The following is a 13,386-nucleotide window of genomic DNA, read 5'->3' as shown; positions in this document are numbered from 1 at the left end:
GTCTAGTGCGCAAAAATGCGCCGGTGGTGTCCAGGGAAGCTGCATGATTACGTGAAGTGTAGGCTAATAATGTCGTATGTGCATATACAAACTAAGTGTGTTCTACGAGTCAAGTCCTTGAGCCGGTCGGACATATAGACACTTGGAAGCATGCGGGCTTCATCGTGCACGCATCACTGACAAAGCGGGTCTCTGTCAGCGACATCGGAGTGCGCAGAAGATCGCAACGGACTCACCAAGGAGGTCGGCTGGAACGGCACCGTCACCGCCGTGTCAGCCGCTCCCACATCGCGCACATTCCCCAGCGCAGCCCAGGACCCCGCCCGGCGCAACCTGAGCGCGCGGGGCACCGCGTCGTCCTCCGCGTCCATCGCGACGTCCAGGTCGAAGTCGAAGCCGATCCACGAGCCTCCCCGCGCCTTTCCCTTTCCCTTTCCCTTCCCTACCGCGCCGCCGCCACCGCGGCGGTCGTCCGCGATGTCCAGCATCTCCATATCCTCGTCGAGCCTCCCAAGCGTCTGCGCGACCCAGGCGGGGGCAACGGTCGCGCCAGCGAGCACGTCCACCGGACCGCGCACGGTGGGGGAGAACAGCAGCGGCCGGCTCACGAGCGCGACGGACGCGTCCTCCTGCGACGCGGCGGCGGCGGCGGCCTTCGCCGCCGCCTTGCGCTTGCAGATGCCGCACGGGCAGCCGTCCTCCGCCTCGACGCCGACGGCCTCCGCGCCGACGTTGGGCGCGGTCCGCGCACGGTCTTCGTAGCCGTAGACGCGCCGCACCTCCAGCTCCACCGTGCTCTCGAGCCGGAGCGAACGGAGCGTGTGCGTCGGGTCGTCGTCGTCGTCCGTGCCGAGCGTCAGCCCGGAGTTCACGGGCGACTCCGCGTCCGCTGCGAGTTCCGCCGTCAGCCTCGACTCGCCCGAGCACGCACACGTGCACACTCGCAGCCTGGCGGGGGCGCACCTTGGATCACCCTGCGCAAGCCGTCCGGCCTCGCCGCCGCGCGCCGCTTCCCCTTCAAGTCGGTGCCCACCTCCAGAGGGGCGGCCGCGTCCTCGCTCCACATGCTGCCTTCAGAAGATTCGTCCGAGAACTGCGGGGCCGGGTCAGCCGCGCCGCTCGCCGCTCGCCACCCACGGAACGGAAGAGAACGCGCGCGCGCACCTCCTCGAGATCCCACACCGCCGGCCTGAGCCCCATACCGACCTCGTGCTCGTGCTCCTCTTTCCTGCACGCGCGCCTCGGGGCGCGTTCTTCGTCCGTGCGCCGCCTCTTCAGAGAGGCCCGGTGCCGGCAGTGCGGCTTCGGCTTCGAGCTGCGCGCGTTCGCGTGCGCCGGGTGGTCGGCCGGGGGGTCGTTTGCGGACGGCTCGCGCTGTGCGATCGGGCGTCCCGGGTCGGGCGCGAGAGGCCCAAAGAGCGCGGTGTCCGGCGGTGGTGGGGTGGACCCCGTTGGGAAAGGCGGCGGTGGCGGGGCGGGCGAGCGGGAGCGGGAGAGGGAGAGGGACGCGGAGGTGCGGCGCACCTTCGCCTCGATGCCCGTTCCCGTTCCCGCCCCCTTTCCTTGCCGCTCCGAAGGCGCACCGCCGCCGTCGTCCGTCGGGTCGTCACAGCCAAAGTCCAAGGCGAAGTGGACCGCTTTGCGCTTTGGCGGGCGCGCGACCGAAGGGGTGGCAAGCTCCCGCTTTGTGCGCTCGTCGAGCGCGTCCGCCGCGACCGTGGGGATCTCCGTCGTTGCGGGCTTCCTGGTCCAGTCCGTGCACGCGTCGTCGATCATCCTAGCAATCGCGAGATCCACAGTGGGAGGTGGGGGACAGAGGTGGGGGACGTCGACGGTGGTGACAGTGGTCAGCCTCGGGCAAGCCGCCACTGGGTGCTTTATACGACCGGGTTGGTGCGTGGACCGCGGGCTATGGAGGCTTGCGTTCTCCGCGGAGGCGGGCCCGGCGCCACGGGCGTGTTTAAAACGCTATTGTCCCTCGAGGCTTGCGCCGTCCTCCGCCTCGCGGCGCGGGCGTCTCTGGAGTCCACAATCGGCGCACAATAGGAGGTTTGAACGACGAGCGAGGAGCGTAGGCTCAATGCCGGGATGCTTACCTCGGGTTTCGATGAGTTAGTGGCCCGCCAAAGCGCATGGGTTCTCGGGCGTGGGGGGCTCGTACGTTGTGGACGATCGCTGTCGCCTCCTGCCTGAGTGGCCAGCCGCTTCAGGGTAGGTCAGCCACCACAAGTTAAGCGCCTATTGCCCTCCCTTTCGTTGGTTCGTTGTGTAACGAATTCAGCGGACCACTTTTCGGAAGACACCTACATATGCGTTCAAGTACCAACTGGTTTGAGGGTATACTGGGCGAACCGCGCTGTGGCCTCGGGGAACTCATCGAGACACACCACCGACTTTGGAAGCCCATCCCGAACATACCACTGGTTAACTGTTACGTACTCTAGTGCAGCACCAGCTGGGCTCGGATGCACCGACGCATTGCCCTCTCACGCGATCACACAGGAGGAACCGCGCAGCCGCGCTCGAACAAGCCTCCCTGTCAGCCAATGACGCTCGCCAGAGCCTCTAGAGAATGAGAATTAGGTGCGGCAGAAAACGAGGCCTATCGTACAGCGAGACGAGCGGGGCTCGGCAAAAGCGGAACGCGGGGGGCGGGTCGTGCGTGCGTGCGGGTCGTCGAGCGTAGTTCCGGGTCGGGTCTAGAACTTGGGCAGAGCAGCAAAATAAAAGCAAAAGCGAGGAGAGCAGCGTTGAAGCCGAGCCGAGCCGAGGTATCAGGTATCATCCGATGCGCGAACCAAAACCAGCCCCCACCCCTCCCTCTCCCCCTCCTCCCAACACGGTCCCCACCTAGAGCACGTACCGGAACTCGCGGTTCTGGCCGTCGGTCAGGTCGAGGAACGCGCGGTCGACCTTCCGCTCCACCGCGTGCCCGTCCGCGTCCGTCGTGGTGATGTACACCTCATCGCTCTCCGCAGCGGGGCCCTCGCGCTCGCGCCGCGCGTTCTCGCGCGCGAGGTGCACGCGCTGGGCGAGCAGGAGGAGCGCGGAGGCGGCCCAGCACGCGGAGAGGATCGCCCACGGGATGTGGTTCCGGGGCTGGTAGGCCTTCTTCCAGTACTGCGGCCCGGCGGAGTTGCCGACCGCGTAGCCGATCATGACGATCGCGTTCGTGGTGAGGCCTGGGTGCGGGTGCGGGGTGAGCAGAGAAATGGGTTAGGCGAGAGAGAGGGGGAGAGGGAAAGAGGGACGGACGTTTTGTGTGGCCGGCGGTGGTTGAGCCGACCCAGGCGAGCATGACGACGAAGGGGGCGATGGAGGTGATCGAGATCCAGTAGGAGAACAGGAGGCCGACGCGGGTCGAGGACGGGAGGGTGTTGACGAGGATCGAGCCGAGGATGGCGACGGCGTAGGCGATGATGCCCGACCACGCGCGCCCGTTCTTCCAGTACGCCGCGGAGGTGACGGTGCAGAAGATGACGATGACTGCACGGTCGCTGTGAGCATGGGGAACGGGAGAGGGAGAGAGGGAGAGGGACGGGACGCACTCTCGACCACGCCGTCGACACAGCCGATGAGTGTCGTCTGGAGCGGCGTGAAGCCAAAGCCTGCGACGATGATCTGGCGCTGGTTCGAGAGCGAGTTCGTGACGTTCCTGCACCCGAGCACGCGCGTGGGTCAGCGGCAGGCGCATGCATCAGGCGAGAGACGGCGCAGCTCACGAGATCGCGGCGAAGAAAAACCAGATCCACGTCTTCGGGTCCCGCAGTGTTTCGATGAACCTGGACGGCCGCCGTCAGCACTCAGCCTCGCGCGCGTCGATGGGGGGCACTCACTGGTCCCGCTTGAAGTGCTTGTTCTCGACCCCGGCCTGGTTGACCTTGATGCGCTCGACGGCAATGACGCGCTCCTCGGGCGTGAGGAACCACGCCGTCGCGGGCGAGTCCGGGAACATGAACCTGCCCGCGCCCAGCGCCTGTCAGCATGCGTGCGCAGGGAAGCCAGCGGCGGGGACGGACCAGAATACGACCGCGGTGACGAGGGTGATGATCCCGGTGATGATCATGAGCCTGCGCCGCGTATCCGTCAGCGTTCACGCTCGCGAGCACGGGGACGCGCGCGGGGCACACGCACCACTGCCAGGCCTGGAGGACGTCGTTGTGGATGTGGAGCGTGCCGTACGCGACGAGCCCGAGCAGGATGATCGCCGCGCCGTTCATGAGGACTGCGGTGGGCCGTCAGCTGCGTCGGCGCGTGGAGGACGAGGGGGACGGCGCCGCTTACACCAGTAGCCCACCCGCTGCGTCTGCTCCTGGCGCGTGTAGAACATCGAGGTCACGATCATGAACCCGGGCGTGATGGCGCCCTCGCATATGCCGAGGAAGGCGCGGCACGCGAAGAACTCGCCAAAGTTCCTTGCCGCGGCGTGGCAGAGGAGCGCGACGGCCCAGACGAAGATGTTGAAGCTGTGAGGGACGGCGCGTTAGCGTGCGGGGCCCTCGTACAGGCTGCCGTGGGGATTGCAATTCGGGGTGGAGAGGTGAAATCCGAGCGCGCATGACAAACCGCGAAGGGAGGCACAGAGCAAATTGAAAAAGGGCGTACCTCATCCATTTACCAACGGGGAGGTACTGCAGCGCCAGGTTTTGCGGCCACTCGAAGGCGAGGAAGAAGAGGTAGAAGACGGTGCTGAGCCAGTTGAATTGGTTCTGGTCGATGTAGTGTTTCGGGCCGTTCCTGTCGACCCACCGCGGTCAGTAATTTCGCGCTCCAGGAGGGAGGAGTGGTACGCACAGAAGGCCAAGGACGGCAGACTGGCCGAGGGTGGTTTTGTCGGCGAACTGCATCCTGCGAACGCACACGGGGAGTGGGTCGGGATTGCACAGACGACTATGAGGGAGAATACGAACATGTAGAGGACTGCGTCCGCCGCGTCAGCCAAGGAGAACACCGCGACAGGCGAGGAGGTACTCACTGCACATGAGCGGCATGAGGTGCAAGTCGATCTTCCGCCTGCGAGCGCATGATGCCGGGCCCGTCAACCTCTGTCGTCCTCCTTCGACGGGCGCAGAAGAGGAAGGAGACGCACCTGACGCGCGCAGCCTCGGCGGGGTCGAGGACAAAGTCCTTGCCAGCGGTGAGGGCGGCCGCGGTGTCGAGGTCGGCGGCGAGGACATGGTGGGAGTGGGGTGCCTTCTCGTCGTGGGTGCTGCGCTTCTCGAGGGAAGAGTTGGACTCCATCTCTGCGCTCATCGGGAGGAGAGCGGGTGGGAAGGGGCTCGGGAGGAGGGTGGTCAGCTCAGGCAGGCAGACCGGGGACGGGAGCGCGCGAGGCGGGAGCGGGGGCGGGGGCGGGAGGGAAGCGCGGACGGGGCGCGCGGGAGAGGGGGGCGCGATGTTATATCGGCGGAGAGACGGGTGGGCGGAGGAGCGTCTGGTGCAGGGTCATACGCGCGAGGGCGGACAGGCTGATTGAACGCATTTCCGCGCGCGGGCGTTCGTGGTGGAGAGGGAAGAGGGACGCGGATATCGATGCTGTGTCCGCTCCTTCGCGCGACTCTCCTCCGGGGACCGCCCCGCCGGGTCTTGTCTGCTCATCGCACCGCCCGCGCTCTCGCCGAAATGACGGTGGCTGGAGCTAGTTGGGACAAGGCTGTCTCCTGTCCGTGGCCTCGGTCCTGCACGAATTGATCTCCAGCGCGGGCGGGGGCGGTATATGCAAATTCTGCGTCCAGGCGTAATTGTCATGCTCCGCGGGGCATCACTCGCCAAAGCTCTGTGCTGAGCGTACTGCTCAACGTCAACCTCTGCCAGCCTCCCTTGCTCAACAGCCGGCGGGGTGCGGGACACCTTCACGGAAGCATCTTCCCAGCCACGCGCAGGCTGTCAGTCTGTTGTCGGGGAGGCTGGATGGACGCCCTCCGAATTTGTTGTGGCTTTCCGATCAGCCGTTCCCCCAGCTGCGCGGCGCCCAGTCTCCAGGAACTTCTAGCCCCGTTGCCCGACTGAACAGGTTTCCAACATGCCGAAAACTTGACGAGGATTGCCCTGCCGGCATCAGCGGCCAGCCCCGCAAGACGAATGCTCTCTCAGGCCTTCAGACCTTCAGGCACGACGCGATAAGTTCTTCAAACTGGGCAGCCCGATGCTCTATACCAAAGTACAAGGGCGTACGTATGTATGCACACAGACATGCGTCTCCCTTACAGCCGCCGCAGCCCCTTGACCTCCCTCCCCACTCTCCGCACACGTGTACACCACCTACTCGCACCCGCCCACAATTCGCAGCTTCGCGGGCCGCCGGTGGTCGATCAGCTCGTTCGCCGCCGTCATCCTCCTCACGCGCCCACAGCGGCGCGAGCTCGCGAGCCTTCCGCCATCCCGCGCAGCCGCGTTCTCGAGCACTCGAACCCGCGTCCGCGCCCCCCGCCCGGCGCCCCCGCACCACTTTCGGCCGCGCGGGGTCGGTTTCAGGGTGCGGACGCGGTCGCGCCCCGACCGCCCTCGGAGGCTGCGCGCGGCGTGGTGGCCAATCGCGGGGCGGGGTCGCGCGTGCGTGGCGAGGCTTCTGTCCAGCGTCGAGCCTCGACTGTGGTGAAGGCAGCCGTGCGTGCCTGGGACGGCTGTCCGCGATCGGCCGACATCGCGTCGCGTCACGGGCGTGCGCAGATGTCGATGAATCGATGACGGTGTGTGGACGCCGGAGGAGGAGGAGGACGGACGGCGGCGTTGGCCTCTGCGCACATGCAGGAGCTCCTCGTTGGCGCCGGAAGGCGTCGGCTCGGGGACAGCATCTAACGAGCACTAGGTTTGCTTCGGTACTTCGACGCGCGATGCTGTGTGCAACCTTCAAGCTCAAGCTTCAAAGCTTCGAGTGTATGCACCCCCGGCTCCGAATCGCGAACGCGCTCTCCGTCTTGCAAACTCCGTCGTGGCGGGTTGACACCACCAGGCTGACTGCGCCCCGCGTCCGTACGCGGAGCGGGCCACGTACCTCCCCACACGCAAGAGCCGAGCCGGACGGTCGCGCTCGGTCGACGCGCTCCGAACGGTCTTCGAATAGTCCGGCGTGTATACGTACAGTCCTACAACCGCGCGCCTTTGTGCAGTGCACTTGAGGCTTGCTATAGAGCTTGAGCACTGCGCCGTCGATCGCACGATCGGTGGCAATGCCCACCGCCGCAGATCGAGCAACCCCCGAGGCACGAGGCTCGCAGCCTCCCGCGCCTCCCTGTGTGTGACGGGCGTCATGAATGGGAACGACGCGAGGTTGTGGTCGAACAGCGCGGGGAGGAGGAGGGACCGAGTCCCGACCGAGGACTGCGATTAATGTGCATTGTGAAGCAAGTTGGGAACGCGGGCAGCCTCGCGGAGGCGCGGTCGCGGCGGAGCTTTCGCTGGCCACGGGATGTCGGTTTTTACGTCCGTGAAGGTGCTCAGCAGGAGGTTACACCGGAAAGACAGGGGCGCATATAAGGGCTCAACGCAGTGCACCAGCGCGAGCCTAGGGGCCATCTATGTCGGTCACGGACGGGCGCGGCGAAGATCACCGGTCCTGTGCGTGCCTCCGTTCGTGCTCGCGAAGAAGTCCCACCAATCGTACGGGCGATTGGTTCCGCGAGCGGGTTGACGTAAGCGAAGGCGAAAACCAGGAGTTGTGAACACGCCAGGACGACGCACTTGAGCTCTGCAGTCTTCGAAAGGTGCACCGGATTTTTGGTCCAGTAGCCAGTAGTGAGGATGGGTATGGAGACAGAGGTCGAGGGCGGACGTGGAGGCAGTCGGCGTGGCGCCATCGATTTGTTCGAAATGCGACCTGGGGGTTTCCAGTGCAGTAGGGGAGTCACCAGGAACCTAGCTGCCTCTGCCTTTTTCAACCCGTTCCCACGCTTTGCTCCCGCCCCTCAACAAGCGCCTACGCTTGTGAAGTCAACTTTCATGTTAAAACTCAGTACCTCCTGCGCTCTTCTCCGTATGTCTGTCTCGAGCCCTGGTAGTTCGCCTTCCTTAGAAACAACACATAGTCTTGTGGCCCTCGGAAATCACTGGTCAAAAAATTGCGTGTCAATTGGGGGCCACACTCGTCGGAAATTAGGTGAGACTTCGTGGCACCCTTCTTACCGGTATTTATTAACCAGTACTTATACCCCCCATTTTTAGGACATAGCAGATGCTCTCAGCCGTGGCGGTTCTTGCTCCTGCTCAACGGTTTGCTCGGTTGGCATACTAGTTAGAGTCGGGCGCCGCTCCTTAGACAGACAAGTTCCCCTCATGACTACTAGCTCTACCCGGTCCCACAACCTAGGTCATCCATCGGTCTCCCACATCATGACCGCCACATAAACGTAAGCCCTGCCCCTGCGTCCCGCTCGTCACCCCCAACTGGCCAAGGTCTGGGGCGGGTCCAACTTCCTTGTCCCCCGAAATCGAAATGACACAGTTCTCGGCCACTCTCAGCCGCCGCCCCGGTGCGGCATTTTCGCTCCAGGTGTATGTGTTCGGCACCCTTCCCGTGCTCCGGCCGCTCATTCGATTCCACAGCTTCACGCATGCTATTGAAACGCATAGATTTCATTCAGAAGGTAGTGTTGCGACCTTCAATGGACGCCATGCCACTTTCTTTTATATGCTGTCTTTACATATGTGAGGTGCGTGGCGAATCGTGGGTCGCCTTTCAGCAGTGGTCACGAAAAATTGGCAGACTTAGACGTTTGTTACGATCTCAGTCCGCGGAAGGCGGGATGAGGGTCTGCAAGATCGCCCTGTTCACGTATGTTCCACAAGCTTTTTAATAAGAATCCATTCATTCGCTTCACCGGTGTTTCAACTGATTCTAACCGCAGAACATCTCTTCGTGTCGTGAAATAACGCGCTTCCTTGAGATATAGTCCGTGAAGTCCAAAGTCCAGTGTAACTATCCCTGTTCAAGCGCAAGAGCCGACATAATCCCGACGATTCCGGAATACTGCCACTCAGCTCTCGAGGATGGTGAACGCAGGGCTGACGTTGCCGGAGTCGCCGAGCACTGCGAAGCGCAAGCGTCAGTAAGCAGTCCAACCGCCAGCAACGTCACACTTCTATACTCACAGACAACCTCGTAGTCGTCGCGAGTCTGCACCCAAGGCACCGTGATCTCGACGTGGCCCGCGTGGAGGTCGAAGTTCTCGGCCAAGATCACTGCAGCGACCAGTCGCGTCAGCGCGCTGAGAACGCTCCCACTCCGACGCGACGCTCACCGGGCATCGGGGTACCGGTGAGACGGAGCAGGATGGTCGCGCCGTTGCTGACGCTCGCGGGCGGGTTCGAAGCGTCCCTGTCGGTGTCCCGGAGTTCGCCCGGTCAGCTGCGACTCTGCCTCGAAGTGCGGGGGAGGAACGCACCAGGTCACGTTGTGGCGCTCGCCGCTGATCCACGCCGTGCCGCTGTGGGGGTCGAGCACGGGAGGGCTCCAGATGTCGCGTTTCTCGGCCGCCGGGGTGGCGGACGAGCCCTGGGCGGCGAGCATCGTAACGAAGACGGAGAGGACGAGCTTCGTGAAAGAGAACATGATGGTGGATTGGGTGGAAAGTGTGTGAGTCGTGTAGAGGAGTAAACGCGGGCTGAAGGAGGCTGAAGGAGCTGACTGAGGTTCCAAGGCGCAAGGCGCAACAACTTATATACCTTTCGTCGCTAGCGAAGTCCGGATACTGCAGAGACCCGCTCAAGTCCGTTCACCGTCAGGCATTGATACCGAGGTGCGGCTTTCCCTGACCATGTCACAGAATACTGATGCCATGCGATGTCACTCGTCCTTGTGCATAGCTCGCAGCACGTTTAGAACAATTTGGTCAGACTTTTGACGTAGGATCCGCAGTGCGCACGCCGGTCATCTCGTCCCGCACTACCTAATCCTAGCCGCAAGCTCCGTGAGCAAACCTCGGCTGGAATGTCCGATCCATCCAACTCACCCGGTCATACCTCAATGCCCGGGCCAAAAAGGGAGAAGCCTTGGGTCCACAGCAACCGTCACGACGGCCGTTTATCCCCGATGGTCGTGTGTGGCGCGGAGTTCACCATGGTGTCGGTGTTGAACACTCAGATAGACATTCGAACACCTTCTGGAGATAATACGACGATGCCACTCATCATGATTTTGTTCGGTTCAAGTTCCAGGTAGTAATATACTCCTCGTGAGATTCCCCATCGCTGGGGATTGCCGCCATTCCTCAGTAAGAAAATACACTTTCTCAAAGAGTGTGACTGCGACTGCCCGCCGCCCGGCGATGCGGCGTCCGTGTGCAAAAACATTCCACGTGGACTTTGTGTACGTGTACGATGTCCACTTGCTCTCCTACTCGGATGATTTCCAACCCCCGAGCCGGCTTCTCGGATGCTTTCCATGTTTTGGCGCAACTTGAGTCCTCGAAAGTTGACGCCCTATTATTCGGAGTGCGCATTCAAGCTGAGCTTGGAGATCGGATCGGAGAACAGACGCAGAGCACCACTTCCGCGCGGAGTCTCAATGTGAAGTTAGACGCTAATGCCGGCGTTTGCGCGTGCATCCCCCCTTAATCACTGTCTACGCAGTGCCACATCTTTTTCCGACGAAGCCGTTCGACGCGCCGTGCAATTCGTGTCTCTCGTCGTCGGTTCTCGTTAATATGCTCACCCGTGAGTTATAGAAACCCTGCCCACCTATATCGCTTATCCATCACCATGTACTTGCAGGACACGCCACGCGTGGCACGCTCTCATTAACACGCTACATACCCATTGAGGTCGTAGAAACGGTGATAGACGAACTCGGTGCACAGGAGGACCTCCGCGCTCTGTCGTTATGCGCGCGCGTATGCAGTACCTGGCTCCCCCGAAGCCGATTCCACTTTTGGCGCAAGGTCTTGGTCACTAGTCGAAAAAAGCTCTGGGCGATTCTTAGGGCGCTGGGGCACGCCGAGGACATCAACCCGTTGGTACAGGTCCTTCGACTGCAGAGTCAGGATTCCGGTTACGTGTCCCCGGCTTCGACGACTGGTGCTGACGACTCGTTCATCTTGCTCGCCATGGACGAGCTCCTCCGCCGCCTCCCCAACCTCAACACCTTGGAGATCGTCGCACGGGACGAACATCTGGACTTGACTTCCCCAGATGTATTGATCAGCTTCTTCGAGTGTCATTCTCTCAGGACGCTCGTTCTCGAAGAGTGCCGTATCCCCTCTTCTGCGTGTTTGCATCAAATGCTCCGTTCATTGCCTGCCCTACGGGAAGTGCGACTTTGCGAGGTGGATTTCTGGGAAGGACCAGGAGAGACCCCTCTGGACTATAGCAATCTACGCTTGCAGAAACTCACTTTGGTAAGGTCGTCGACGCTATCCGGAGCTCCGGAGTCCGCGTCATGGCTGACATGTTATCGGGCAGCATTCTTCCGCCAACCCGCCCCCATTACTCGAGGGAATCCTCAATGGCAGCGCAACTACGCTGACAGACCTTGATATTAGCTGCCAGTCATTGTTCGAAACAGGTGAGAATCCCTCCCGGTTTCGATCGCGGCCAATTTAGCAGCCAGCTGATGAAGCTCCATTCGAACACGGGACTAGGTACTGTCATGGATCTTCCGCGCCTCCTCCATCTGATGGTGAAGATCGATTTGGATGACGAAGACATCTTCCGGGAATGGGATCCCGAACAGTTACATCCAACCAACAGCAGACTTCCACCGTCATTACGCTCCTTGAACATCACGCTACACAGCGGCGCTGTTTCTTGGTTCGGTGTCGATCTCAATGAGAGGCTCAAGCAAGAGATCTCCGCCTTCACGCGACTAGTGCAAGAGCACGGCATTCTCAGGACGAGCGGGATCAAGTGCATCTTGGAGGACGTGCACGAAAATCTTCGCGACAGATGGCTCGCATCATTGGAGAAAGTGTTCTCAGTCTTGCATGGTCAACATCTCCTGCAAATAGAATTCCGCCGAATTTCTCGTTCGTCCATCTCTTTAGCTCACGCATGCCACGGCTCCCCGTTGACGTTCTCCCTCTCTCGTTGCAGCGCGGGATATGGCGACCTATGGTCACATCAGTCCTGCCATACACATGGCCTTCGCGGAGAATAACCAGTGGGCGGCTAGCTATGCGAAATGGGGCTTCCCTGGAGCCGGCTCAGTGATCATCTGGGATGTTACTTCCGGAAAACCAGCACTGGAGCAGTGGGACTACCCAGTCGCCCAGTTAAGTCGCGAAGAACCGCACCCACTCGTTTTCTCCCCTTCAAACACCCTCCTCGCGTATTGCACACGCCATCTCCAGAAGATCTTCCGCTTGCAAGAGGCCGAAGAAGGCACAGGAACTCACCGCCGTCAGTGGCAAGAGCTGGGGGGTATCGATTTTAGAAGCCGGATCGTCCGCGCCGCCGCATGGACCCCGGACAGCAAACAGATCGTCTTCCTGGTGGACGCTGGCGCCGTCGACATTTGGGATGCCGAGACTCTCACGCACACTCGCACACTCCTTTGCCCCTTCCCGTTTGTAGGCAACGACGATGAGTTGATCGGGGTCACCGCGGCAAGCCTCTCGGTGTCTGCCGACGGCCAGTTCGCTCTCTGCTACATAGACAAGTCCTACAATTTCGGACCCGTTCACAGCGAACACGTCTGCGTCTGGGACCTGGTTTCCTGCACGTGCTCTCTCCGCTTTCCCGCCCTCGCACAAGTCCGTTCCCCCGAGCAGGACCGTATCAGCGAAGTTTCGTTCCGCCCCCCACTCGAGGACGCGGCAGACCCCCGCCCTGGCCACTGGGACGTGCTCGCGCACTCGGCCAACGGCAAACTATTCCTCGACACCGCGGCGCAACACGTGGGCAACGACGGCGGCCCCTCAGTACCCCTCACCTCGCTGCTCGAAGGCTTACATACGATAGACATGTCCCCAGATGGGCGCTTCGCCATCTGCATTGGGCCGAGGGACGGGCACCCCGACTCGAGCGTGTACCGCATCGTGGACACACGCACCAGAGAGACGGTCTTTGAGCCGTTCGAGACCGAAGAAAGCTGGCCGGCCCGCTTCTCGCCCAACGCCTCCGCGGTCGTGTTCTGCATCGCTGGAAGGCGTAATTCAACGCAATGGGGGTACTTGAGTTTGCAGGACGGGATCATGTACGCGGTCCGGGTCCCGGAGGGGCAAGAGGTGCACGGATTGGTGCTTTCGGAGGACGGGTCGTTGGTCGCGCGCTCGTGCTGGAGCGGCGCGATGATCTTTGATCGAATCTCCAATGCAATGCAGGCGGTGGATCAAGGCTGACAATAGAGCATGTATTATCGACAGGTGATGTGCATCGTAGTAGACGTTTTGCTTCAGAAATCAAAAGAAAGGAAGTACCGCTTATACGGCGAATAGCCTCCACAATCAAAACATA

The 13,386-nt window shown here is 61.9% G+C and overlaps 4 protein-coding genes across 4 annotated transcripts; 1 reads left to right on the top strand and 3 right to left on the bottom strand.

The window, feature by feature from the left end:
- Nucleotides 1–159: 159 nt before the first annotated feature.
- On the bottom strand, nucleotides 160–1,776 carry BXZ73DRAFT_102352 (uncharacterized protein; the record flags this gene model as incomplete). Its single annotated transcript, XM_048015203.1, has 4 exons — nucleotides 160–176; nucleotides 233–889; nucleotides 964–1,093; nucleotides 1,165–1,776. The coding sequence occupies 4 exons, from the start codon at nucleotides 1,774–1,776 to the stop codon at nucleotides 160–162; spliced, it is 1,416 nt and encodes a 471-aa protein (XP_047876924.1).
- A 1,074-nt stretch (nucleotides 1,777–2,850) lies between these two features.
- On the bottom strand, nucleotides 2,851–5,253 carry BXZ73DRAFT_102351 (MFS general substrate transporter; the record flags this gene model as incomplete). Its single annotated transcript, XM_048015202.1, has 13 exons — nucleotides 2,851–3,182; nucleotides 3,256–3,486; nucleotides 3,549–3,655; nucleotides 3,723–3,782; nucleotides 3,837–3,959; nucleotides 4,020–4,070; nucleotides 4,135–4,225; nucleotides 4,285–4,466; nucleotides 4,606–4,737; nucleotides 4,795–4,848; nucleotides 4,911–4,920; nucleotides 4,976–5,013; nucleotides 5,090–5,253. 13 exons carry the CDS (start codon nucleotides 5,251–5,253, stop codon nucleotides 2,851–2,853), a joined length of 1,575 nt encoding a protein of 524 aa, XP_047876923.1.
- Nucleotides 5,254–8,972: 3,719 nt separating this feature from the next.
- On the bottom strand, nucleotides 8,973–9,547 carry BXZ73DRAFT_102350 (uncharacterized protein; the record flags this gene model as incomplete). Its single annotated transcript, XM_048015201.1, has 4 exons — nucleotides 8,973–9,025; nucleotides 9,088–9,177; nucleotides 9,237–9,313; nucleotides 9,381–9,547. 4 exons carry the CDS (start codon nucleotides 9,545–9,547, stop codon nucleotides 8,973–8,975), a joined length of 387 nt encoding a protein of 128 aa, XP_047876922.1.
- A 1,093-nt stretch (nucleotides 9,548–10,640) lies between these two features.
- On the top strand, nucleotides 10,641–13,271 carry BXZ73DRAFT_78323 (uncharacterized protein; the record flags this gene model as incomplete). The annotated part of the gene is made up of 5 exons (XM_048022857.1): nucleotides 10,641–10,650; nucleotides 10,708–11,330; nucleotides 11,395–11,497; nucleotides 11,574–11,918; nucleotides 12,025–13,271. The coding sequence occupies 5 exons, from the start codon at nucleotides 10,641–10,643 to the stop codon at nucleotides 13,269–13,271; spliced, it is 2,328 nt and encodes a 775-aa protein (XP_047876921.1).
- Between the last annotated feature and the right edge of the window lie 115 nt (nucleotides 13,272–13,386).

This window comes from Epithele typhae (genome assembly GCF_022376455.1).
Source record: "Epithele typhae strain CBS 203.58 chromosome Unknown BXZ73scaffold_31, whole genome shotgun sequence".
Taxonomy (NCBI): domain Eukaryota; kingdom Fungi; phylum Basidiomycota; class Agaricomycetes; order Polyporales; family Epitheliaceae; genus Epithele; species Epithele typhae.
This window is presented reverse-complemented; position numbering and strand designations above follow the sequence as displayed.